General features: G+C 37.2%; 7 protein-coding genes and 1 long non-coding RNA gene across 11 annotated transcripts; 1 reads left to right on the top strand and 7 right to left on the bottom strand.

The window, feature by feature from the left end:
• LOC104754309 (probable ferric reduction oxidase 1) lies at positions 262-3625 on the bottom strand. The gene is made up of 9 exons (XM_019238809.1): positions 3621-3625; positions 3142-3518; positions 2958-3060; positions 2654-2854; positions 2084-2318; positions 1659-1986; positions 1313-1565; positions 541-1211; positions 262-463 (listed from the first exon to the last, which is right to left on the bottom strand). Exons 1-9 carry the CDS (start codon positions 3623-3625, stop codon positions 324-326), a joined length of 2313 nt encoding a protein of 770 aa, XP_019094354.1. The 3' UTR covers positions 262-323.
• LOC104754307 (ferric reduction oxidase 2-like) lies at positions 4414-8894 on the bottom strand. 2 transcript variants are annotated; one of them, XM_010476461.1, is made up of 9 exons: positions 8594-8894; positions 8252-8354; positions 7968-8162; positions 7560-7794; positions 6787-7114; positions 6420-6663; positions 6152-6296; positions 4960-5530; positions 4414-4846 (listed from the first exon to the last, which is right to left on the bottom strand). In XM_010476461.1, the coding sequence occupies exons 1-9, from the start codon at positions 8805-8807 to the stop codon at positions 4707-4709; spliced, it is 2175 nt and encodes a 724-aa protein (XP_010474763.1). In that variant the 5' UTR covers positions 8808-8894; the 3' UTR covers positions 4414-4706. The 2 variants fall into 2 exon arrangements, with proteins under 2 accessions (XP_010474763.1, XP_010474762.1); XM_010476460.1 differs by lacking the exon at positions 4960-5530 and having other exon boundaries at positions 5581-6296.
• On the top strand, positions 8837-10236 carry LOC104754308. The gene is made up of 2 exons (XR_762103.1): positions 8837-8911; positions 9945-10236. It is a non-coding gene; the product is annotated as an uncharacterized LOC104754308 (long non-coding RNA).
• On the bottom strand, positions 10441-12268 carry LOC109130250 (probable receptor-like protein kinase At5g24010). The gene has a single exon (XM_019239767.1). It carries the CDS (start codon positions 12138-12140, stop codon positions 10689-10691), a length of 1452 nt encoding a protein of 483 aa, XP_019095312.1. The 5' UTR covers positions 12141-12268; the 3' UTR covers positions 10441-10688.
• On the bottom strand, positions 12399-15271 carry LOC104754306. Its single transcript, XM_010476458.2, has 3 exons — positions 14248-15271; positions 12769-13320; positions 12399-12689 (listed from the first exon to the last, which is right to left on the bottom strand). Exons 1-3 carry the CDS (start codon positions 15097-15099, stop codon positions 12579-12581), a joined length of 1515 nt encoding a protein of 504 aa, XP_010474760.1. The 5' UTR covers positions 15100-15271; the 3' UTR covers positions 12399-12578.
• Positions 16461-18959, bottom strand: LOC104754305 (mitogen-activated protein kinase 11). 2 transcript variants are annotated; one of them, XM_010476457.2, is made up of 7 exons: positions 18492-18959; positions 18281-18410; positions 18051-18188; positions 17576-17908; positions 17243-17426; positions 16933-17148; positions 16461-16821 (listed from the first exon to the last, which is right to left on the bottom strand). In XM_010476457.2, exons 1-6 carry the CDS (start codon positions 18650-18652, stop codon positions 16979-16981), a joined length of 1116 nt encoding a protein of 371 aa, XP_010474759.1. In that variant the 5' UTR covers positions 18653-18959; the 3' UTR covers positions 16461-16821; positions 16933-16978. The 2 variants fall into 2 exon arrangements, with proteins under 2 accessions (XP_010474759.1, XP_010474758.1); XM_010476456.2 differs by lacking the exon at positions 16461-16821 and having other exon boundaries at positions 16853-17148.
• On the bottom strand, positions 19239-21481 carry LOC104754304 (protein BPS1, chloroplastic). 2 transcript variants are annotated; one of them, XM_010476455.1, is made up of 3 exons: positions 21327-21481; positions 21101-21181; positions 19239-20477 (listed from the first exon to the last, which is right to left on the bottom strand). In XM_010476455.1, exon 3 carries the CDS (start codon positions 20459-20461, stop codon positions 19421-19423), a length of 1041 nt encoding a protein of 346 aa, XP_010474757.1. In that variant the 5' UTR covers positions 20462-20477; positions 21101-21181; positions 21327-21481; the 3' UTR covers positions 19239-19420. The 2 variants fall into 2 exon arrangements, with proteins under 2 accessions (XP_010474757.1, XP_019095187.1); XM_019239642.1 differs by lacking the exon at positions 21327-21481 and having other exon boundaries at positions 21101-21318.
• Positions 22628-23533, bottom strand: LOC104754303 (probable serine/threonine-protein kinase At1g01540). The gene is made up of 3 exons (XM_010476454.1): positions 23496-23533; positions 23182-23391; positions 22628-23087 (listed from the first exon to the last, which is right to left on the bottom strand). Exons 2-3 carry the CDS (start codon positions 23362-23364, stop codon positions 22968-22970), a joined length of 303 nt encoding a protein of 100 aa, XP_010474756.1. The 5' UTR covers positions 23365-23391; positions 23496-23533; the 3' UTR covers positions 22628-22967.

Here is a 23539-nt window from a genome sequence, read left to right as displayed (position 1 = left end):
GATCTACATGCTAGTTATTAAGGGATGACTTTCATATATATATATATATATGATTTTTATGATGTATCAAATTATAAACAATGTACAGAGCATGTGCTTGCGGTTCGCCTCTATTAATATGTTTCTCAGCCGTGATTTCGTCAAAAATCTCTTATAGTTCTACTGGTTTAGGGGTTGGGTGGAGGAGTGCTTGGTGGTGGGTTCGACTCTCAGAACTTGCAAAAAGACTAAATTTATTTTTGTTTTTGGGTATAAATTAGGTGTTTTTTTTTTCCTTTTGGCTTCTGGCCTTCTAATTGTTAGCGACATCTGAATATAAAAATTCAGAAGCTAAAACTAATAGATTCAAACTCAAGATTCTCAGCCGAACCCAAAGAGCATATCTTTGCTACCTCTTGCCTCATCTTCTTCGGACCACACACAAGAACTCCCACGCTCGAACCCTTTAAACCAGCTAGAAGCTCTGTTTCACACAATAAACGGAGTTAGAACTCACAAACAAATAATCATTTATAGCAGTATGATCTGAAATAGACTTACTATTAAGATTAGGCCTCTCTCCATAATGAATGTCGGTGGATTGCGATAGCAATTGCTGCGGCGAGCTCTCCATAATCAACAGAGAGAAATCGCCGACGTAACGGTCACTTGTCGTATAATACCTTTTTTTGCTCCACAACATAGCAGCCGTAGAAGTAGCCACCACGCTAATGGAGATTGTAAGAAGGTAAATGAGCGACTTATGAGCCGAAGTGTACTTTTCCGAGCTTTGATTGATGTGATATCTCGTGATAAGTGCGATGATGACAATAAAGATTATGAACGAAGAAGAGAGGATGGTGGCAAGACAGAGCCAAGAGTTTGGCCCGAGGATTGGTGAGATGGGTTTGTCTGATAGGTTTGGTTTGAAGCGTAGGGTTTTGATGGTATTCCTATTGTGGTGAGTTGATTCTCTCGCTGATATTTCCTTCTCTCGGGTGACGAAGGCTTTGATCTGGATGTCTACAAACGAGGTGATGTCGGTGGTGAGACCAGTTGCTGGTAGAATAAGGTCGAGCATGGAGAGCTCTGAAGAGTTTTTGAACGCGCAGATGAGGGTCATTTTGGGGGTTTTACATTTGTGCGTTGAACTAATGTAGAATAGGTCGCGGATTATGGAGATAAACGGTGCAATGCCACTGCCTCCACTCACCATCACCAGAGATTCATGTCTGTTCTCGAACATGCAAAGAGAAAAACAGAGCATTAAAAGTTACTTGTGACGTAAGAAACTAAATGTTGAACTTGTCTGTTTTGGATTAAAGTGAATTACCTTAGGAAATCAGTGGAATTAGGGCCGTAAGGTCCCTCGACTGAAACAGCGAGTCGTTCTATCCGATCAGAAGAAGATGAAGAAGAAAGCATCTCGTAAAGCTTAGTGGACCATTTTCCTTGGCTCTTGATCATAACACTTAACGTCTCTGGTTCGAGTTTGCTACTAGAAGTTATCGTAAATGGATGCCACTGAAGCTTCGAAATACTCGGTATGTTCACGAACATTGTACTTGTTGGGCTATACATCAACACTGTTAAATCAATTTTAACATATGATTTACTGAATCATGATCGATTGAAGAAGGACAAAAAACAGAGGAATCATGATCAGTAGTTAAACTCACTAGGGTTTTTGGAGAAATTGAGCTCAACGGCGTCACAGGGAAGAACACGAGCAGAGAATAGCTTGACATTGTTGCGCGACTGAAGATATCTCAAGAAACGATCGACGATGAAGATGTAGAAACCGGGAAAAGGGATCAACGCATGAGAGATGCCGACGTGGAAGACGTAGAAGAGCATGAAGACGATGTAGAGATAATGAGTATAGAAGAAGACTTCGAAGAATCTCTTCCTTATCTTCGGATACGTGGTTACCCACATCATAAGTCCAGCAACCAGAGATATCGCTCCGGCTAAATTCGAGACACCGGTCCTGTCCCACTCCAACATCTATTTACACGAACGTTTAAGGGCATTTAATATAATGTAACTTATATAATAGAACAATATCAATGATGAATACTGTACCAAAAAGATACTAACTAACCTTGGAGATTTGATTTCTGGATATCCAATAGATTAAGTAACAGAGACCGTGGCTGGTGAATATGATCATGGTCAAGTGTCCCAGCCATATGTGGTACTTGATGCTTGACTCGGACGTAATCCCCACTGCAGCCAGCAACGACGAGCCGCGAGCCACTGGATAGAACAAGAACGCCAAGCATATGTCCCCTACTATACCTACCCATACTGCTATTAACTCCAGTCTCGCTTGCCATCTTTTCGGTTTTGCCACAAAAACAAATTAAATACAAAAGGCCAAGTCAAATAGCTTAACTAATAGTACATGTCAATGTTATTTTACAAAAAATTGTTTATAAAAAGGTCAAATTGTTTTGAGTGATTGAGAAAACTATGCGTCACTTCTTATTTTAAGACGCACAACTATTTTCTATAATTTAGTTCAGTGAAAACAGAAAAGTTGATTTATACAATATATATATTCTCATCATATATCAAACAAAAAATGCCCTGCAAATATGATCATTATATATGAATATTTTTGCTATACACAAAAAATAATTACAAAAATTTATCTATAAATAAAACTTACAGGATCTCTCCGTCAAGTGCTGCTGATTCAGAAGTGATAGTGACAAAAGTATTGTAAATGTAATTGGTTAGGCTCCAAAGAAGAAGAGCCATGAACATTGTCAAAAACATAACCTCAGTCACTGTCGCTATTCCTAATGGTCCCTTCACTAACATTGGTCTTCTCAATACACCAAACTTGTCTCTCTTCTTCTCCGCTCCGCTTTAAAATTTACGAAAAAGAAAGAATCTAAAATTAATTAAAATTTTAAAAGCTATTAATCATAGAGCAATCAGTTGGTAGCTAGCTCAAGGCGTTTGATTACGTATTTATTTGGTTAACCGTCGTTTGTTTCTTCAAGTGAAGGTAGATACATCCCAGAAAAGCCAGTAGAATCATGGGGAACATGTAAAGCAAAAGGTTCACTCCTAATAAAAGAAATTCATTATATTGTAATTGATCATATATTCGTATATAAAAAAAATAAGATTATATATCGAGTGGCTTACCTGGTTTCCCATAGTAAATCGATTTACCGAGCTTGGCACGAATGGAGATTAACCAGATTTTCTTATAGGTCGAAGTTGGCATCATTATCCAAATAAACGTAGTTCCCATCAAAATCACCATCGTTAAGAGTTTAAACACCTTCTCAATCACTTTTTTATTCATTTCTCCTAATCTTATGGCACAAGAGATGAAATTCCAGGAAATAAGAAGAAAAAAACAAAGCAAAATAGAGATTGCAATGAATATTGCTTCTGTATAAGAAATGACATTTAAGTAACTTTTGAAATGATTAATTATTTTTAAAAATAATAGAAGAAAAAGTGTTCTGGTAAAAAGAATTAGTAAGAACCCCCAAATGTTGAAAAAAAAAAATAGGCTACTCGTTTGTAGATGTTCAAAAATATGAAAATCGATTAAAAAAAAAAAGTTGAACTCGTGGAAGAGCCCAAGTAACGTGTGTCATGTTCCTAATGTCAACGCCATTCTATAATTAGGGGCTTATATTTTACCAAATAATGGAAAGCAGATCGTTGAGCTTTATGGTTGAGGTCTTCCGGAGTGTGTCTTTGCTTCGCCGATGTGTGTTGAGACACAAATCTTCACGTGTCCTTTAGTCACGAAAGGTAATCTAAATTATATATTTTTCTTAGAAATATATTTCCTATTCTCTTTTTAGTCAACGATTTTATTCCTCGTAGTGAGTTTTGAATATCCGGGAAATTAAATCCCACGTAAATTCATGAATTTTACATTAATTAGTTGGAGTCAGTTTTGTTATTTTGTTTCACATATTAAGCCATGAATTTTCAGTATGTAAATTAATGTGTTTTTTTTGGATAAAATGATATTTTTATTAGCTTTTTTTATTTGAAACTAGCTTTTTATTTTTATTAGTTACCCACTAAATTCTAGCAATCAGAGATACAAAAGTGTTAAATAGGTTGATGTGTATGTTAATTAGTGATATGTCAATTGAAACGGTTTGTTTTTTCTTATGTTCACGTAACTTCTTCTTCATCCTTTTAACCAATAATTAGGCATTCAGAGATAGCATTGACACGTGAGTTACACATATATCCAACTATTCATTTATTTAAAAGTTTTTAACAAGTGGTGTGTATAACCCAAGTAGTTTCGAGAAAAATGACTTTTTATTTGTAAGACTGGTGTTAAATAAAATATTTAAAATGAGAAAAATTGAAATTTCATTGTACCGTTGTACGCGTATAGATAAAATCACAGTTTTAAAATAGTGTTAACTCACAAATATGTATAGGTAAATACATATCTTATGACCCAAAACGAGTTTATTACATTTCGACATTTACAATTTACAGGACCTATATGCTTCGTTACATAAGGATTACAAACAAAAGGATATTGCCAAACTTTAAGGGGGTTTTTTTGCACACTAACTATATTCCTAGAAAGGGATCGAAAAAAAAAAAGAAGAAGAGAAAATGTAACAAGCACACAAAGATAGGTCAAATCGCACGGCCCACCTTATTGATTTGCAACTCAAGCAAATTCAACAACACATGGTAAAACATAGTTATATACGCAATCACCAGCTGAAACTGATAGATTCAAAATGAAGATTCTCAGTCAAACCAGAGGAACATATCTCCGCAACCTTTTGTCTCATCTTCTTCGGACCACACACAAGAACTCCCACACTCGAACCTTCCACATCAAGTAGAAGTTCTGCTCATACAAATTAAAACCAACAAAAGAACATGTTTAGAATAACAATACACTTATAGTTATATGTATAATATAGAGGTAGAGAAGGTGAAAGAGGGTTATGTATATATTACTCTTGAGATTAGGTCTTTCTCCGAAATGAAGATTGGTGCGTTGCACGAGTGACTCTTGTGGCGTACTTTCGATTTCTCTCACGGAATTGTAACCCGAAGAGGTAGGAGAAGATGTTGGAGATGGAACATCGACGTTCTGGACCTGTTTATTTTCAACGTTACCGTACTTCTTCTTGTTCCACAACATAGCTGCACTAGAAGTCGCCATGATGCACACGGAGATGACGACGATATATATGATGGTTTTTGAAGTCAATGAATAGATCTTGTTCGTGTTGTGGTCGATCGGGTAAATGTAATATCTATTGATGATACCAATAATTATCATGAAGATCAAGAACGAAGATGAGAGAATCCCACCTAGCCAAAGCCATGAGTTTGGTCCTAGGATTGATGAGATGGATTGATCTGAAAGACTTGGTTTGAACCAGAGAGTTTTGATTTTGCCAGTTGTTGCTTCGGTTCCTGCTTCTTTCTCTCGGGTTATATAGGCTTCGATTTTGATGTTTATGTCGGAGGACAGTTCAGTCTCGAGACCGGATAATGGCAAGACAAGATCGAGCATGGAGATTTCTGAAGACGTTNGGTAGAGAAGGTGAAAGAGGGTTATGTATATATTACTCTTGAGATTAGGTCTTTCCCCGAAATGAAGATTGGTGCGTTGCACGAGTGACTCTTGTGGCGTACTTTCGATTTCTCTCACGGAATTGTAACCCGAAGAGGTAGGAGAAGATGTTGGAGATGGAACATCGACGTTCTGGACCTGTTTATTTTCAACGTTACCGTACTTCTTCTTGTTCCACAACATAGCTGCACTAGAAGTCGCCATGATGCACACGGAGATGACGACGATATATATGATGGTTTTTGAAGTCAATGAATAGATCTTGTTCGTGTTGTGGTCGATCGGGTAAATGTAATATCTATTGATGATACCAATAATTATCATGAAGATCAAGAACGAAGATGAGAGAATCCCACCTAGCCAAAGCCATGAGTTTGGTCCTAGGATTGATGAGATGGATTGATCTGAAAGACTTGGTTTGAACCAGAGAGTTTTGATTTTGCCAGTTGTTGCTTCGGTTCCTGCTTCTTTCTCTCGGGTTATATAGGCTTCGATTTTGATGTTTATGTCGGAGGACAGTTCAGTCTCGAGACCGGATAATGGCAAGACAAGATCGAGCATGGAGATTTCTGAAGACGTTTTAAACGCACAAATCAGAGTTATTTTGGGGATTTTGCATGTTTGTTTTTGGCTTGTGGCGATCAAATCACGAATAATAGAGATAAAGGGAGTGATCCCGCTTCCTCCGCACACCATAACCAAAGCTTCATGTCTAGAATGTCAAAAAGAAAACTTATGAAATCAATGTTACTTGGAATGCAAGTCAAACAAGTTTCCAACACCCTGAGAAGTGGAATATCAAGTTATGTGAGAACGTGAATAATATATAACTCACCTTAAGAAATTGGTGGAAGCAGGGCCGTAAGGACCCTCCACGGAAACAGCAAGTCGGTCAATCTGATCAGAAGAAGAAAGCTTCTGGTGAAGCTTAGTTGACCATTTGCCTTCGGTCTTGATCACAACACTTAGCTTCTCTGGTTCGAGTTGGCTACTCGAAGTAATCGTAAATGGATGCCATTGCAGTTTCGAAATGCTCGGTATGTTGACAAACAATATGCTCGTCGCGCTATAAGCCAACTCTGTATAACAAAAACAATTGTTTAGAATTGGATATCATCCAAAAAGGGTGAACTGTTGTTGATGATAAACTAATCCTATCATCACACTCATCGAATTGGACAAATTTAAAAGAAAGAACTCACTAGGGTTTTTGGAGAAAGTGAGCTCGATGGTGTCGGAAGGAAGTATACGAGCAGAGAGCAAGCGAACATTCTCACGAGACTGAAGGAACCTAAGGAAACGATCGACTAAGAAGATGTAGAAACCAGGGAGAGCGATGAAGGAGAAGCCTATGCCGACGTGGAGGACGAAGAAGAGCATGAAGACGATGTAGAGATAGTGAGTATAGAAGAAGACTTCGAAGAATCTCCTCCTTATGTTCGGATATGTGGTTACCCACATCATAAGTCCAGCCACCAGAGATATCTCTCCCGCTAAATTCGAGATATCTTTCGTATCCCACATGATCATCTGCCATTCGTTTATATATTCCACGTCAGATTATTTTTACTATACTGCTTTAGACTTGAAAAAAATAAAAATAAAAATTCGATTTATTTGGTTATAAAAAATACTTGAAGAAAACAAGAAATAAGGAATAAATTATCCAAATAATTACCACCTTAAAATGCGTGATTCAATTAAATTCTGTTTTTGGATCAACATAATTAATTGCGTTATCTACACATTTATGCCATGTGAAGACCCAAATTTTGACCGCAATACTCCGTATGGAAGCTGCTCCATTCAGTGTGACGTTGACAATTCTTAATTCACTTTTCTTTGAGTCGTTGACTTTTTGGTGGAACTATTATTTTATTTAGGCCTAGGCCCTAGCCAAAATCTAATCCGTTCCATATATAGTAGTATGAACGTACCGCTTGAATTAAATTTTTAAAAATCAAAGTGTACGTACCTGGGAGATTTCATGCACAGAAGCCCAGTAAATGATGTAACAAAGACCATGAAGCGTGAAAAGGAACATGACCATATGTCCGAGCCAAATATGGTATTTGATGCTTGACTCCGAGGTTAATCCCACCGCCGGTAGCAACGATGATCCACGAGCCACCGGTAAGAACAAGAACGCTAAACATATGTTTCCGACCAGCCCCAACCTTAGCGCCGCTGATTCCAGCTTCGCTTGCCACCTTATATATAATTCATCAAAATTTTAACTATTTATTACTCCCTGACATCTACTAACCCAAGTTGTATACTTCTCTTCATTCATTTATTAAAACTTGATTTGCTCCACATTAATAAACCATTGAATTACAAAGAACAAATAATTAATCTTCCAAGTATAGAAAGAATTGCTTACAAAGATTCGCCATGTGCGGCGAGTGATTGAGGAGTGATAGTGGCGAAGCTATTGCGCAAATAAATGATAAAGCTCCAAAGAAGAAGAGCCACAAACATCGCCAAGAAGGTGATCTCAGTCACTGAGACTATCCCTAATGGTCCCTTCACTAACATTGGCTTTCTCAGTGCACTCAACACTCCTCCCTTCGTCTCCCTTATTTTCGATTAAGAGAAACAAGTTGCAATATAATAAAAGAAAAGTGATGGAATTTATACACATAAGTTAACTGATTAATTGTTTACCTATCGATATGGTATGACTTTCGTTTCGTCTTAAAGTGAAGATAGACACATCCCAAACAAGCTACGACCATCATTGGAAACATATACATGAAAAGTGTCGTCCCTGCCGTACAAACCAAGGGAAAAAAAAGATATTTGAATATTCATGTCCTTTTGCCGGGAAAAATAGACGAAGAGAGCTTCATTTTTTTTTTTTTGATATATAATTAGTAGTTTTTACTGAAAAAGATGTATTAGCTAGGTGCTTTTTTAGCTAGGGAATCAAATTTTATTTAAAGGTCATAAAAAAAAGAAAAGCGATTCAGTTAAATATTGGAAAATATTGATCATACAATTACGTACCCGAGGAACCAAAATAAGTTGATGTTCCAAACTTAATACGCATAAGAGGCTGCCACTTGTTTCGATAGGTTAGTGTTGGCATCATGATCCAAAGCAAGATAATTCCAAGGAAAATCACCATCATTAGGAACTTAGTCACTCCCTTGACCATATCCTTAAACTCTTCTCCTGCAGATGGGTTCGAACCACCATTATTGCTTTTGCTGATCTCCATCTTCTCTCTCCTCTCAGATTATCTCTCTCAAAAGATCTTTAAGAGATACGATCGCTTTAGTGAGAAGGATCGAGCTAGCTTGTTCTGAGAGAAGGGGTGGTAGGGTAAGTGTATATATAAAGAGAAAATTTTTGAGTGGGAATTGGATGAAGTAAGCTAGTTGCATGCTCCATGCATGTGACTCCTCCCCATGGATCTTGTTTTTTGTTTTCTTTCATTATTTTAAATCTATTTGTTGTTTTTCTTGGCGAGATGACGTAAAAAACGAATATACGATATGGTTAGAAACGTATATCAATGTTTGAATATACGATATGTATATGTAGAAAGTAAATTAATTAAATTAATATATAGAATAATGACAGTACGTAATATGGTAACAATATCGCCAACCCAAACTTTTTTTAGTTGGATTCGAACTATTAGCTCTAAATTTGTATTGAACAACGGTAACAAAATTGCATTACGGCACTATAAAGACATGTGCATGATCGAACTATATTTATTTTATCACCTAAATTAATTCCTTGTGTTTTAAAAAATACTCATAAGTCATAAGATATTCAACTATATATAGTATTGATTAATACTTCTACAAAATTTTATATATATGCATGATCAGTCTAGATCTTCTTGTGTGTGTGTACTCACAACGTCAAACAATTTAGTATATGAGAAAGTAGGATTTTAAAGTTTAGATAGAGCCTGTAGGATCATTAAAATATTTGTTGACTTAAGGAAGTGGCCAAGGATCATGCTACCTTTTGTTGCTCCTAGCTTATTTGATAATTACATATTCGGTTAGGTTATAGATCGGTTAAAACATGTCCAAATACATTCTAAACATAATATTAAACTATCAAGTATTAGTTGTGTGTATCATCAATCTAAAGTAAATCCGTGTCTACTTGAATAACACCATTTTTACATATCATACAAACAACAACAACAAATCCTGTAAGAATTTAGTTGAAATCCATTATTCAAGAGACCTAATCATCTTCCTATTAATGACGCAATAATTATTAAAAGATAAAAGATAAAAGTGGCTAGAAGTGGCGAGGGACTAAAAAAAAGATGTGGATATATCCCAAATTGGATGGTTGTAAGAATCTGGTCCGTGTTCGGTTTTGGTAGGTTCGTCGGCTCGCGAGCGTACGTACGTGCGTAAAAGACACGCGGCATATGTCGACGTATGAGTGTCACAGTCTCCTCCGTCCACGAATCTCACGCGTGTCTACAAAATATGTCAATTTTAAAGCCAACGAGGAAAAGATGATTCAGGCCCATTCCCAATTCACATTCTTTCTTTCTCCTCATCATTACACACACATCACACTTATGTTTTGACTTTCTATACTTCTTTTCTTGTTTTATTCGATCAGTTTGTATTCCTTTCAGCATCGAATATACTGTTACATTTTAAAGATTTTTTAAGTGACTTAATATAATATACACCATAACTACAAACCACCGTCCATATATGAAAAACTAAAATACTAATGGTAAATAATTGGGTCCTAAAAAAGAAATAATAATAATTGGGTCCTTTCCATTTGATTGGTCTCGGCTGGTTTCGGTTCGATTCCAACAAGTTTCTAAGAATTAGAAGTCAATTAATCCCACCCACCCATAATACAAACAGAAAAGAGATCAATTCCTCGGAGAGACACCAAACAAAGGGAAAAGAGGATTGAAGTGTAAAGAACTCAATACATAATTTATCAACAATCTCCAAGTCTCACCAGAGATATACACACCATATATCTTTCTCTATATATAACAATTACATTAACACGCTTATGAAACAAAACAAATATAATCAGAGAGGATACTTAACTTAAACGTAGTACCCGAGAATAAGTTATTAGCTTTAACTTGTCAAACCTTCACGGCAAACTCTGATCCAACTCGATCTGCAGTTTTCGAATTGTTATCTTCTGGTGCATTATCTGATAATCTTAACCACCCGAATCCGTCCTTAGATTTCCTCCTTTGAATCACAATGTAAACACTCATCAAGATACACATGAACGCAACCATTGACATAAACAAGCTAAGGTTTCTTCTGTTGGGACAACGGTTAAGTATCGTTTCCATAGAAACAAACCCATCAAGACTTCCCAATGTGTTATTCATCTTCATGATCTCAATCCCGTTCAAGATGGCATCAACTGCGTGTTCAACACTCTTACTAGATGGCCCAACACTAACGCTTATCAAACCCGAAGAAGAAGACTCATCATCCACCACAAAATCTATGTAATACGGGGAAGCCAAGACGTAATTCGTAGCATCTGAGATATCCAAATCTTGATAGGCCAAATTCCCATTGATATAGATGTTGAAGTATAGCATACCAATTGACATACTAGCTATATCGCAGAAATGCAACCGGATTAGATACTTGTAGCCACTACTCACTGGAAGCTCCCATGTCATATTAACCCGAGAAACGGAGCCACTTTTGCTCTTCACCACACGGGCAGTGTTATAAACATTATCAGGACCAACCTCACGAGTTGCACCTCCAAGCCTATACTTGATCCTACCAGAGAAGTAAACTTTCTCAGAACCATCAGTGACTTTGAGGAATGTCTCATCAGGAACCCAAGTTCTCCACAAAGTGTCATTAAAAGGAGTAACTTTTTTGCCACCAACATTGACTCTGTAAACAACTTCCAATGCTTGTCTAACTAAGCCACTGAATTGCTCAGTTCCATCATTGGATACAGAGGTTGCTACGTCTGCTATCAAATCTTTAGGTGCAGATATAACTTCAATAGCATTAACGAATGCAAAGTTCGAATCTTTACTAGGAACAAACCTAATAACGACTATTCCAACATCGACCCAAATCAAGAATTCTCTAACCCTAGGACCAGAACTAGCTGATGAGTCGTCATCATCATCATGGCCACTAAAATTACTAAGCACGACATATCCGTTAACCGTGACGTGGAATTGGGCGTCACTGAAATCGATTCTGGAGGAATTGAAGCGATGGAAATGGAGACGTACCATGTGAGTCCCTTTCTCGGCGACGTTGAATTCGTATTTGGCTTGTCGCGTGAAAACCCTTGCCGTCTTGTAGATCTGAGGAATGTTCGGAGCTGTATTTTCCGATTGAAGAGTGATGATGGATCCTTCCGATGAGAAAAGCTTTACGTTGGACGGCGAATCATCGCCGATGAAGTGGCGGTTGTCGACGGTGGAGTCAACGACTGAGCCACAATCTACGAGGTACTCGTTGGCCGGAGAGAAGGAGATAGAGACGGAGAAAGCGAAGAAAGCAGAGAAAAGGAGAAGGAAACCCCCAATGCGAATCGCCATTATCGCAAATTGGATTTGTGAGCAGACGAATCAATAAGTTAAAATGATATTCATTGGCTTTGTGTTTGTGACTGAGTCAACGCGTCATTCCCCAGCTGTAATGTTCCTCCCCCCCTCTCTCACTGTCTCTTTCTCTCTCTCTCTCTCTCTCTTTCAAATCGAGTCAATATATTAATGGGCCAAGCCCATAAGTCCATAATATATTTTTTTTTGTTTCGAAACCCATTAGTTGTTATATATGATGGTGATTCCCACATATAAAATGGTAACCAAAGAGATTATTTATAAGTAAGATATACATCTACATAAAATTCGAAACTTCAAAAATGTTGTCTTTTCTCTATGCCATGTGACATGTGTGAAGTGAAACTCAAATAAGAGATTTGTTAAGATGAGAAAAAACTAAAAAAAAAAAAAAATTAAAAGAAGATTATTGTCTTACTTCACAGGGAATTCAACAATTTCATCATCTTTACAAGCGCCTACATCGATCACCATCGTCCCATTCTTCTTTGTAGGCAGTATTCTACAACAATCTCTTCTAGGAGCCTGAAATTATACACCAGCCACAAATTAAGGTTAATTTTTGCATCTTCATAAAACAAAGAGTAAAGGTAAGAAAACTAACCCTATCTCTATTCCATCTATCCGGGTCGGGTTTCTTATAAACAATGACCCGTTCAATTTCCGAAGGATCCGACATATCCCAGTCACATTGAGGATCCCACATGTCATACCACCTCACGTACTCGCTAGCTGTTCTGTGTAATGCCAAATCAGGAAGCGCGTTGGAGAGGTAGTACACACGCGGACGCTGACACGCGTTCTTGCTGAAAGGACGAGTGTTGAAAGCATAAGCTTTCTCGTCGGCGCGCTTGTACCAATCGATGAATGTGCGCGTGGGGATCAACATCTCTTTAGCAGACAACACGCCACGTATGATCTGAACTGTGTATCCCCAAGAGACAGACACGGTCCATCGGCGCGCCTTATCGTAGCAGATTGATTGCTGCGCGAGGCTCGCTGAGTCGAGTTTTGCTGAGACCATGAAACGTTGCATGGCGTTGACTCTCCCCATGTTTGGGAATACTGGATCCACTAAGTCCAGATGGTGGATCGATACTAGAGGAGCCAATGGATGGGCTGATAACAGGCCCAGAAGCTTCCCGTATAAATCAATCTGATATTCACAACACAAATCAAAACAATAATGTGAATACAAAAAATTATCAATAATAATTTTTCTAATCAACGTAATTAACGATAGGTCCAGATCGAGAAAATAGTGGGGGGACAGAGATTCCAAAAATCGATATATAAAATTTGATATTTTATCGTTTCATTAGAAAGAAGATTTCGGTTTAGATGTTCCTAGATCTATCATAGGAACAACAAAAGAGTAAAGTAAACAAAATGTAAATCAAAGCAAAAAAAACAATATTTTTTTCTTTCTAAAATGGAATAATAATGTAAACGCACGGAGGAATGTAAGATGAACACGTACATAACAACCAACGACATTATTTGACTTGAGAGTTATTACGCTTTAGTGCTCGCAATGACTTATGTGTGTGCCTAAGATCTATGTGAGTGCCGCGATTATCGCCACAAATATATATTGTACATTTTACTAAAATCTACAGTATCAAAATGTTTTTATTATTTTATGTTATGGTGATGTGGGGTATTTACTATTTATTTATAAAGGTCTTAACAAAAATTCACAAAAATAAAATAAAATCAGAATACACCTACTCACAAAAAGTATATACTATGATTGTAGATAGTAACAGCATTCGCAATTGATATATATGAATCTTTAATGAAAATCTGGCAGTTTTAGTTAAAAGATTTTGCCTAAAAATAATAAATGCATTTTCAATTTATTACGTTTCCTAAACAAAACCTACCTAAGATCGTGTACCTTAAAACAGAAGTTGTGATTTTTGGATTGGAAAAAAAAAAATCAAATGTGAAAATGATTAAACCAACTTTATATTTTCAACCAACACACCAATGGAAATTTTTTTTAAAAAAATACTAGTATTAACTTTTATTTAATAATTTTAAGGAGAAAAAAACAAAACAAAAACAGAGAGGGACTAACCTGGTGAAAGCCAACTTCTTTGGTAAGAGGAACACCGAGCTCCGACATACAAGCATGAATCCGATCATCGGAGCCGTACAACTCCGAATATCTCTGAATACAACGATCTTGCATTTTCTCCAACGCTTTAGCCAACGGATAGCTAATCGCAAACCCTCCTCCTCCATAAGCCATCCCGTAAGAGAATTTGAGATTCTGGATATGACTCTCCGACGGGCTTCCGATGTAATAGAACTGTTTGTGATCGTACTTTCTCAAAACCTTGACGAGATTCTCCGGGAAAAACACAGTGTCGTCGTCTCCCATCACAATCCACCTCACGTTTTTCTCAGACTCTGTTCCGTTCAAAAGCCTCACCGTCTCCGAGACGATTCTCGTGATTCTGATCGCCGACCGGAGACCATTCGGGTATTTATACTTGAACCTCGACGTGTCGGAGGAGATTTTGATCGGTGGCAACATGGCCGAGACGTTGTCGTTTTGAGCAATGTGTGTGTCTAACCAAACGACGCCGTTCATCTCACCGTTTGGTTTCCACCAGAGCTTTACGTAGTCTCTACGGTGTTTCCATAGCTTAGCAGACGCTGCGATTCCGAAAACGACGTGCTTGAGATCGGTCTGTTCCGGGTTTTGAACCGGTTTGGATCCGGATCCGACTGGTGAAACAGAGAATTTGATGAGAGATCGAGGTTGATAAGATGAAGAGATTATGTTGAGAGGGTAGAAAACGAACTGAACAGAGAAAAGAATGGCTAGGGTTAACAAGATTAGCTTCGACGTTAGCCAATAGAATGAAAAATGTGAAAAGGTTTTAGCTTTCAAGTACGAAGAAAGATTCTTCTCGTCTCCCATGGCGGAAAAAAACAAAAAACTTTTTCCGGCGAATGAGAACAACGACGAAGAAGTAACCCAAAACTGCGCCGTTTTATTTGGGTTTTGTTTTTATTTTGTCGTTGTGGTGGTGATGAGTCACACTGGGGGAGAGAGGTTTCAGAGAGGAGGAGACTCTTTAAAAAGATGAAACGATTTTGATATTTCGTCGTGATTGAGTCCTTTATTCGTGTCAACCATTATTTTTTATCTTTTTATTAAGAGAATAAGAATAAAATTTGACTAGATTATTGGAATGTAATTATTTGTTTACTTACAGATATAGAAATGGCATGAAAATATTTGACTCTATCGATTAGTACCGGTCAAATCTACTATATTCGAATGATCAATGCATTTTTGTTTTGGTAATTACTTGATTTTATTTTTGTTATGTTTGATTATAATTGATTTTAATTGTGTGTCTAACTGTTAATAGTATGACTTTCCATAATAAACCGATAAGTTAGGTAAGGTACATTCAACTGTTCACGAGTAAATTTTAAATTATAGAGAAAAAAAAATACCACATATATTTTAGGTAAACCCATTAACTTACTCTCTTGTTTTAGCCATACCATAACCTACTTCATATTCGTGAGAATGTGATCTGTTTTCTCTATTGTTTTTTGTTTTGTTTTCAATCCTGATGATATGTTCAATATGATATTTTTGTTTTCCAACGAATTTGAAGTATGAGGGGTGGACTTCACTAAAGCAGATCATGTATGTCAATCCAAATGACCTTTGACGCCCCTGCAACATCGTTGGGAGATGGACAAACAAGGCAGCTCCGGATGTATGTTGCATGCAAGATGGGTTGTAGATGGATCTCATGTGATTTGTTGCATCCACCACGATCCATTATTCTTCACAAAAATTATATATATTATAATAATAAAATTACACATTGTATATAAGTAAGAAGCATACTGCACAAAAATTGTTACAATTCGATTTTTATTCCATGGAGCCTAAAATTGAACCAATATAGTTTATTTTGTAGCTCAATGTAGTCGGATGGAAAGGATGAGTATATTGTAGAAACTATAATGTGGTTTTTCCTTCATTTTAGTTAAAATTTTGATGTTTAATGTGAAAGAAATTTTATTATCTCGCGCAAACATCTGCCCTTAACTATTGCATAACTTATGTAGATCATGCAGAAATTAGTACTTGGACATCTTTGGAATTATGTAGGCCACCTAGTTTCTTTGAAATCAAACTAAGCTAGGCAGCTATGATAAAATATCAATATAAATTTGAGATTCACAAGCACAAAGTTTTTATTTTCGCTGAGCTATAAAAGACTTACGTGTCTTATTAACTTGTGACGCTTTCACTAATCTGCAAAATAGAAGAGTTAATTGATCTGTAATCATTTTTATTTAATATTTCCGTACAACATAATTAATCGAATGAATTGGGCTTTTGTAAGCCAGACGAGACGAGATACTTTAAATAAGCCCAATAAATAGGATAGTGGAAACAAAAAGAAGGGTTTCTCAGAATGTTGAACAATCAGTAAGATTGGGGGTTATAATCGAAATAAGAGAAACTATCGCCCCCTTATTAAAAATTCTGTAAAACTGCGACAGACGAGCGAGCTAAAGCGACGGCTCGGCGACGGTGGGATTTGTTATCCCGGAGGTAACTAATTCCGTAGAGCAATGTATTCCGTCCGTAACTAATTTCTCTATGAACCTATCAATGTTGTAAAAGTTTTGAGAGAGAATATTCAATTTGCTTTTCGATCCAAATTTGAAAAAAACATTACATGCTTTACTATATATTAGCAATTTTGATGAAACATACAGAGCTTGTTGAGTTTCTTGTCAAGATTCTCTTTTAAAGTCTCGGACTAAGAATCTTGAGGGTTAAACTGGACTGATTCACGATATATAAGCTCCTTGATATTATCTTCTGTCAATGAAGGTTGCTCGAAATCGAAATGGAACGGCCTCACGCATACAGGTTCCTCGTTCATGTCATGAAACGGCGCTAAGTATGGGTGGCACAGAGCTTCGTCAACTGCAACTCAACAAAAAAAAGACTCAAAACTATCACGAAACGCAATAATCTAAAGAGAAAGAAACATGACATATGACATGGCTTTCTTCTTTACCTGTAATCCGTTTGCTTGGGTCAAAGACGAGCATTTTCTGCAGCAAATCAACTGCATTGACCGACATGTTTGGGAATCTAGCGGCAAAGTTTTGTCTTGGATACTGTGGAAGCTGCCTTACGTATCGTCTCGCGTTGTCGCTTCTTAAGAATCCTAGGCTTGAATCATCTGGTGAACCTATAAGCTGTGTATTGAAAAAGATAAACCAAATATGAGTTTGTTTATGGATCTACAAATAAGAAAAACAGAACAAACAGAGTAACAAGATGGTTCAATATTGAAGAAAGTTTCCTTTTTGTGGTCCGTACAACTGATGATAAAGTAAAAATTTACCTCAGTGATGAGCCTAAGCTGCTGAATATAATCGCTGCCGGGAAACAACGGCTCCCTGGTCATTGTTTCACCAAGTATACAACCAACAGACCAAATATCGATAGCTGCAGTGTACTCTGAGCAATTGAGGAGCAACTCTGGAGCTCGGTACCAACGTGTAACAACATATTCTGTCATGAAGTTTGTCTCTGAATTAGTCCTTGCGAGTCCAAAATCCCCAATCTTGAGGTCACAGTTTGCATTCAGGAGCAAGTTACTCGGTTTTAAATCACGATGCAATACATTGGCTGAATGCACATACTTGAGTCCTCGCAACAACTGGTACAAGAAGAACTGCACAAACATGGAATCTATGATTATGCATCAATTCTGATACCCTAATGTCCGAGTGTTACCCATATAATTCTAAAGAACTAAACCATTGATGCTTCAGCTAAAATTTGAGAAGCACAGAGAGGTTTATGTATGTGTGTACCCGTGAATGATCATCGGTCAACGGTTGGTTTGAGCGTATAATGTGGTGAAGATCAGTGTCCATTAACTCAAATACAATGTGAACATCATTGAAGTTGTCTCGCTGCGGTGGTCGTATTATGTCTTTAATGGCAATGACCTGTGAGATGAGATGAAGTATCATCACTCCACAACCAGATCATCATCTACAAGAAAAGAAAAAAACGTTTGGAGAATAATATAAATGCTTACATTGTCATGATCCATATGCTTAAGAAGCTTAATCTCTCTCAAAGTTCTCTTAGCGTCGATGATGTTGCCAAATGCATTACCAATCTTCTTGATCGCCACTTCCTCACCCGTCTCCGAATTCCATGCAGCACTAAATCAAATAACATACATAGAGATCAAGAAATGATCCTTCAACCTCAAGACATAAAAAGGCAAAAGAAAAGAGACTGACCAGACGATGCCAGAAGCGCCTCTGCCGATAGGACGAAGAGGAGGAACATACTTGTTAGAAACTTCGAAGAGATTGCCATACACATTATACTGAACATAACGACCACCAATAATACTCACTCCTCTGTTGCTGTCATCACCGAAGTATGTCTCCGTCGACATCTCTCTCTCTTTCTTCCAACAGATACTGAATTGAGGTAATTAGAGTGAGATCAAAACAGAGAGCTATACTATAAATAACGCGGGAATAAGTAGACAAAAGAAGAGTTGGAAGAAAAGATTATAGCGTGTTGAGGGTTGTTGTTTGTGGGGTTTAAAAAGAGGAACAAGAAAAACGTGTGAAAGTGTGAATCCTTTGATGAGCAATTGAGAGGAAGAAGAAGAAGAAGAAGAAGAAGACGAGTTTTCTCGTATGACCCGGCCGTGAGTGAAAATCAACTCACGCCATTGCTTTTTCTTTCGAGGACCACGACTTCTTGATATATTGGTCTATATAAGTCAATGTGCTTTTTAACCGGATTACTCAAATCCAAAAAGAAATAAGATATCAAACCTAACCGAACCGGATAATTCAAACCACAAAACGTATTTAACACTCTCATCGAAATTGCATTCGGATTTCATATTCTATAAACACTCAAACTTTTCAGTATATACACGATTCTTTAGCATCGTAAAAAAATGGCGGTTCTGACATAACTCTTGGTTATAGGAGTTGATAAATGTTTGGATCTTTATGGCGTCAAGATGTGCACAATATAGAGTTTTTATAGATAAGTTTTATAATACCTTTACTTATACAAATAGTACTTTCTTCAAAGCATCTCATACAAACCACTACAATATCACAAACCCCTAATGACAATACATCCAATACCAAGATGGAACACTTAAAGTTAGACCATCTGTACACACAACAATCACAGTTTATCAGAACTTTTTTCCGGCAGCCTTTCTTGGTGATGTTGCCAATATGGTTGATGCCCCCATCGACCTCAGGTTCTCCAGTAATGTGTCTCTCCCCGATAACAGAATCTTGAAGAAACAATCCACTTCTTTCGACACAAGATCTAGCCCATCCGATAATGCTGTTACCGAGTCCTTCAACGGTTGCAGCGAAATGGGATCTACTGACCCTTGTTGGATCGCAGGGTAAAGCTTCTGAACACCTGAATCAACTGCCTCAAGCTCTTTCAGAACCGTTAGCCCCTCTGATAAGAATATGTTCTTGATTTCTGCGTTCATGGTGTTCTGCATTTCCATGAAGGGTTGTGCCCATGGAAGCTCGTTTGAGACAGTAAGGTACATCAGATTCTGCGATGAACCTGAGAACGCTGCAGCAAATACACCACTGATGTATAAGGTCTTAACCTTCACACCGTACATAGCCCGCATCAAGACTTTTCCTTTGGCAGAGTTTTTCACCTTGGGGAGGTTCAAGGTTTGAACAAGACTGCTCATGATTGCACGGCAGTTTTCGATTCTCGGGTTCTTGGAACCAATATGTTTCTTCCAGCTGTCTAGTGATGATTGAGCTTTCGACAGATTCTGAGGAGAGTTTGCTTCCAAGTTATGCAAAGCAAACTGGAGCAGGAGATGGCCTTGGTTGAGACGGGTTAGCTCAGAGCTAAAGGCATTGCAGAGATCAAGAAGCTTCACACTAATGTCAAGATAGACATCAACCCACTTATCCTCCCAATCTGATACAGGAAGCTCAAGATCGGTTATAAGGGTCTTGATACTGTTATGTGTCTCGCAAAGAGACTCCATGGCGAGTTTCATCCATGAAACAGTAAGGATTTGGCTCTTTTCCTTAGGGACAAGGTTTCTAACAGAGGATGCTAAGTTCGTCTCAAAATTGTTCAAGAGTGAGAGAAGCTTTGAGGGCAGTACCGAGTTCTTTGAAGATAGATTCTTGAACGGGTTTCCAAAAGGGAAGAAACCGCGTGGAAGGTCTTGTGGACGAGCCATTTTTGTAAAGTTTCAACTGAAAACAAAAAAAAAACAGAAGAAAGAAGAAGAAAGAAAGCATATCAATTGTCACATACCATAAAACAAAAATATCATTACTTTGATTATATTCTGGATCCATACTACTACTACAAGATCCAAATACAAAAAAAGATCATTACTTTGATTGAATTCTGGATCCATACTACTATTACAAGATCCAAATACAAAGATCAAATGTTCTTTAAAAACACTTTCTCTCGTCTTTTGGATAATCAAAGTATGGTCCATCTCTTCTCAACAGATCTTTAAAAAAACAAAGAAACACAAGCAACATCAATTCATGTTCTTCAGTTAAAATTTAGAACTCATACAAAAAAAAGTCAACCAATAATAATTTAATTGTTCCAAGATCTAAAAAGCTTTCAAATCAATAGATCTAAGATTCAACCTTAAGAGGAAACAACTATCTCCAACTTACGGGTATATAAAGCAAAACCCAGATCTTAAAATCTAGAATCCGATTAACCAATGTCGAAAGTCACATAGGAAAGAGATGAAAGACATCAAATCGAAACACAAGATAATCACAGACACAACATGAAGCGCAGACAAAACTATGAAGGCGAAAAGACTAATAAATAAATAGATAAAGCTCACCTAAAGAGATGGAATCGCTGGACAAAAACTACACCGGTAACTCCAAAACTATGAAAACTCGAATTCGGCTGATAGAAGTTTCTGAGCAAAAGAAATAAGAGACGGAGAGAATTAAAAGAAGAAGAAAGAATCAAAAGAGCCGTGTCAGAGAGATACAAATCTTAATTAATAGTACAAGAAAAGTGTGACAAGAATCATAAGATCAAGGATCAGTGTTTGTTCTTACCGACAAATCAAAAAGACTAAAGTATTTTTGTGGATACGGAAATTTCCAGGAAAGATAGATAGATAGATAGGTTTTACTGAGACGCGTTCTTCATATATTCATATATGGACCAAACACAACGTTGCCTTATTTTTCTACAGATAACACCAAACAAAGCAAAACTAAAATAATGCTAGATAATTAATTATTATATTAGGTTTTTATTGACGTTGATTTTTGTGGTTGATGATGGGAGATTAGGTTCCAGTTACGGGGCTGTGACGGAAACACTCAAATGACAGATCTATGCGTGTACGGCTACGATGTGTTTGGTCAATTCGGGCCTACTTGTGTTTGTTGTTGTTCTAGACTTCTAGTACGTCTACACACCAAGAGGAAAAAGTCAATTCTAGCCAGCGGATCTAACGGCTCAGAATTTGCTGATTGTTTAGTTTTGATTTAGGATCAATCATTCAATTATTTTTAGTATAGGCTCTAGTGGGTATTTTTCTTTTAAAATTGAATCATTTTCTATAATGACTTTTCAAAGAGTATAATTAATTACTAGCTAAAGTATCCCATTGGAAAAGATGTACATGTTTTTTGTAAGTGACATTATCTTAAACGAAAATGAAAATATCTCTCATGTCACGTAGACGTTACATAACTCTGCTGTTAGATTTATGATTTAATGCACAAAAAATACTAGTACTGTATATGTTATAATATGCTTCTTCTTTTTTGTCATCTGATTTTATTGATTTAGCATGTTATAATATGCTAAACATACAATTTTTTGGTTAGTGACGATAATTTTATTAATATTTATTTTTGTCAATAATCAATAATCAATAATCAGATGGTGCATGTATATATATATTGACGTTTGTGTACGCTATACATACACATATTTTACTCTTTCTCCTCCCACAAAAAAAAAAGCTTTGTTGGGGTGGTTTAGTTTTCTTCAAGAAATAGCAAAGTATTACAAAACGGAATGACTTGGAGAAATGTATATCAGTGATTCAGTAATGTTATATTTTCCTAACTTTTTTTGTATATAGAAAAATAGTTGCCTCTAAGTTTACGTTTTCCTCCTACACGAGAAGAGAATCCGGTCGTCGGTCGATGACAAGTGTGTACTTATATTGTGTTTTGAAGTCAAGCAAGCTATCCAACTTTGATTGTAAATTTAATATTCGACCTGCTGCTTTCAGATTCTTGCAACTTGGAAAATTTCAAGATGACAATCACATCTTGGTCCGTCCATGATGGAGATTATTTAGATTATTTGTGTGGAAACACTATCAATCAATCACGTGAGCTTAAAGAGTCCTTTTGTGGGTCCATTTTACCCCAAACCGGTTCTAAAGCGATAAGTTCAATCCATCGACCAATCCCCTGCTTATTATGCTAGGGGCCGAACATAGCTTCGAGGTCGGGTCCAAAGTCCAAACATTACATTACATATAAATAACTTATAATGACATGTGAATGTGACAAAGAAGAAGAAAGTTAATTCCGTAAGGCCAAAAGAAGACTCGAAGAGGCAAAGAATGAAAATATTATGTAAGTGAGACAATAATATACCGGGGAAAAAAAATTGAAATATAAGGGTCGTGTGAAATGGAAAGTCACTTGACCTGATCAGTGACTCTTTTTTCATCTTTGCTTTTGCTGATGTTGCCGTGAACCGCTCTCACCACTTTCACTACCCGCCGCAGCAACCACAGCTGTCTCTTGTCTCTCGCGGGTTCCATGGTCCCTTGTCGTTCGTCGTTCCTGCGAATATATCATCCCAGCTTCAGTCAGACATCTTTCAAACTTGTAAAGAACTGTAAAAAATGTAAAGGCAAAAAATGACTTGTATATATACATCTCGAAAGAGTAGATCTTCAGCTTCAAGCATGTGTATGATATGACCCATTTTAGGTCTCTTGTTGGCATCAGGATCTACGCAACGCAAAGCTACGAGCAACACTCGTTTAAGAGCCTTTGAGGATGGCGGTTCGGGTATTTTCGGATCAACTACTTCTTCTGATCTTCGGTTCCCTACCATTGACTTCAGCCAATCCACTAGATTCGTCTAAAACCACAAAAACACATAATAAACAAATTAACAAAAACATAGATGGAGGAATCGATCAAGCAGGGTTTAATGTTCCGGTGCAGCTATGAACAGCTAAATACCTCTCCTTGAGGCCGACTATAATCAACTGGGTTTCTTCCTGTGA

This window comes from Camelina sativa, chromosome 17, assembly GCF_000633955.1.
Source record: "Camelina sativa cultivar DH55 chromosome 17, Cs, whole genome shotgun sequence".
NCBI lineage: Eukaryota > Viridiplantae > Streptophyta > Magnoliopsida > Brassicales > Brassicaceae > Camelina > Camelina sativa.
The sequence above is the reverse complement of the archived record's forward strand: the minus strand, read 5'-3'. Positions and strand labels throughout refer to the sequence as shown.

Excerpts from the sequence above, each read along its gene's own strand:
- LOC104754309 (XM_019238809.1), bottom strand. Across the intron at positions 2,855-2,957 it reads ACGGTTAACCAAATAAATAC|CGGAGCGGAGAAGAAGAGAG; the intron begins GTAATCAAACGC and ends TAAATTTTAAAG. Across the intron at positions 464-540 it reads AGAGAGGCCTAATCTTAATA|AGCTTCTAGCTGGTTTAAAG; the intron begins GTAAGTCTATTT and ends TGTGTGAAACAG.
- LOC104754307 (XM_010476460.1), bottom strand. The coding sequence starts at position 8,807 with ATGGAGATCAGCAAAAGCAATAATGGTGGTTCGAACCCATCTGCAGGA. Across the intron at positions 7,795-7,967 it reads GCCGCACATGGCGAATCTTT|GTGGCAAGCGAAGCTGGAAT; the intron begins GTAAGCAATTCT and ends ATTATATATAAG. Across the intron at positions 7,115-7,559 it reads CTGTGCATGAAATCTCCCAG|ATGATCATGTGGGATACGAA; the intron begins GTACGTACACTT and ends AACGAATGGCAG.
- LOC109130250 (XM_019239767.1), bottom strand. The coding sequence starts at position 12,140 with ATGGCGATTCGCATTGGGGGTTTCCTTCTCCTTTTCTCTGCTTTCTTC.
- LOC104754306 (XM_010476458.2), bottom strand. The coding sequence starts at position 15,099 with ATGGGAGACGAGAAGAATCTTTCTTCGTACTTGAAAGCTAAAACCTTT. Across the intron at positions 13,321-14,247 it reads AAGAAGTTGGCTTTCACCAG|ATTGATTTATACGGGAAGCT; the intron begins GTTAGTCCCTCT and ends TGTGAATATCAG. Across the intron at positions 12,690-12,768 it reads ATAGATGGAATAGAGATAGG|GCTCCTAGAAGAGATTGTTG; the intron begins GTTAGTTTTCTT and ends GTATAATTTCAG.
- LOC104754305 (XM_010476457.2), bottom strand. The coding sequence starts at position 18,652 with ATGTCGACGGAGACATACTTCGGTGATGACAGCAACAGAGGAGTGAGT. Across the intron at positions 18,189-18,280 it reads AGCATATGGATCATGACAAT|GTCATTGCCATTAAAGACAT; the intron begins GTAAGCATTTAT and ends CTCATCTCACAG. Across the intron at positions 17,149-17,242 it reads CCCAAGCAAACGGATTACAG|TTGACGAAGCTCTGTGCCAC; the intron begins GTAAAGAAGAAA and ends GTTGAGTTGCAG.
- LOC104754304 (XM_010476455.1), bottom strand. The coding sequence starts at position 20,461 with ATGGCTCGTCCACAAGACCTTCCACGCGGTTTCTTCCCTTTTGGAAAC.
- LOC104754303 (XM_010476454.1), bottom strand. The coding sequence starts at position 23,364 with ATGGTAGGGAACCGAAGATCAGAAGAAGTAGTTGATCCGAAAATACCC. Across the intron at positions 23,088-23,181 it reads AAGATCTACTCTTTCGAGAT|GAACGACGAACGACAAGGGA; the intron begins GTATATATACAA and ends ATATATTCGCAG.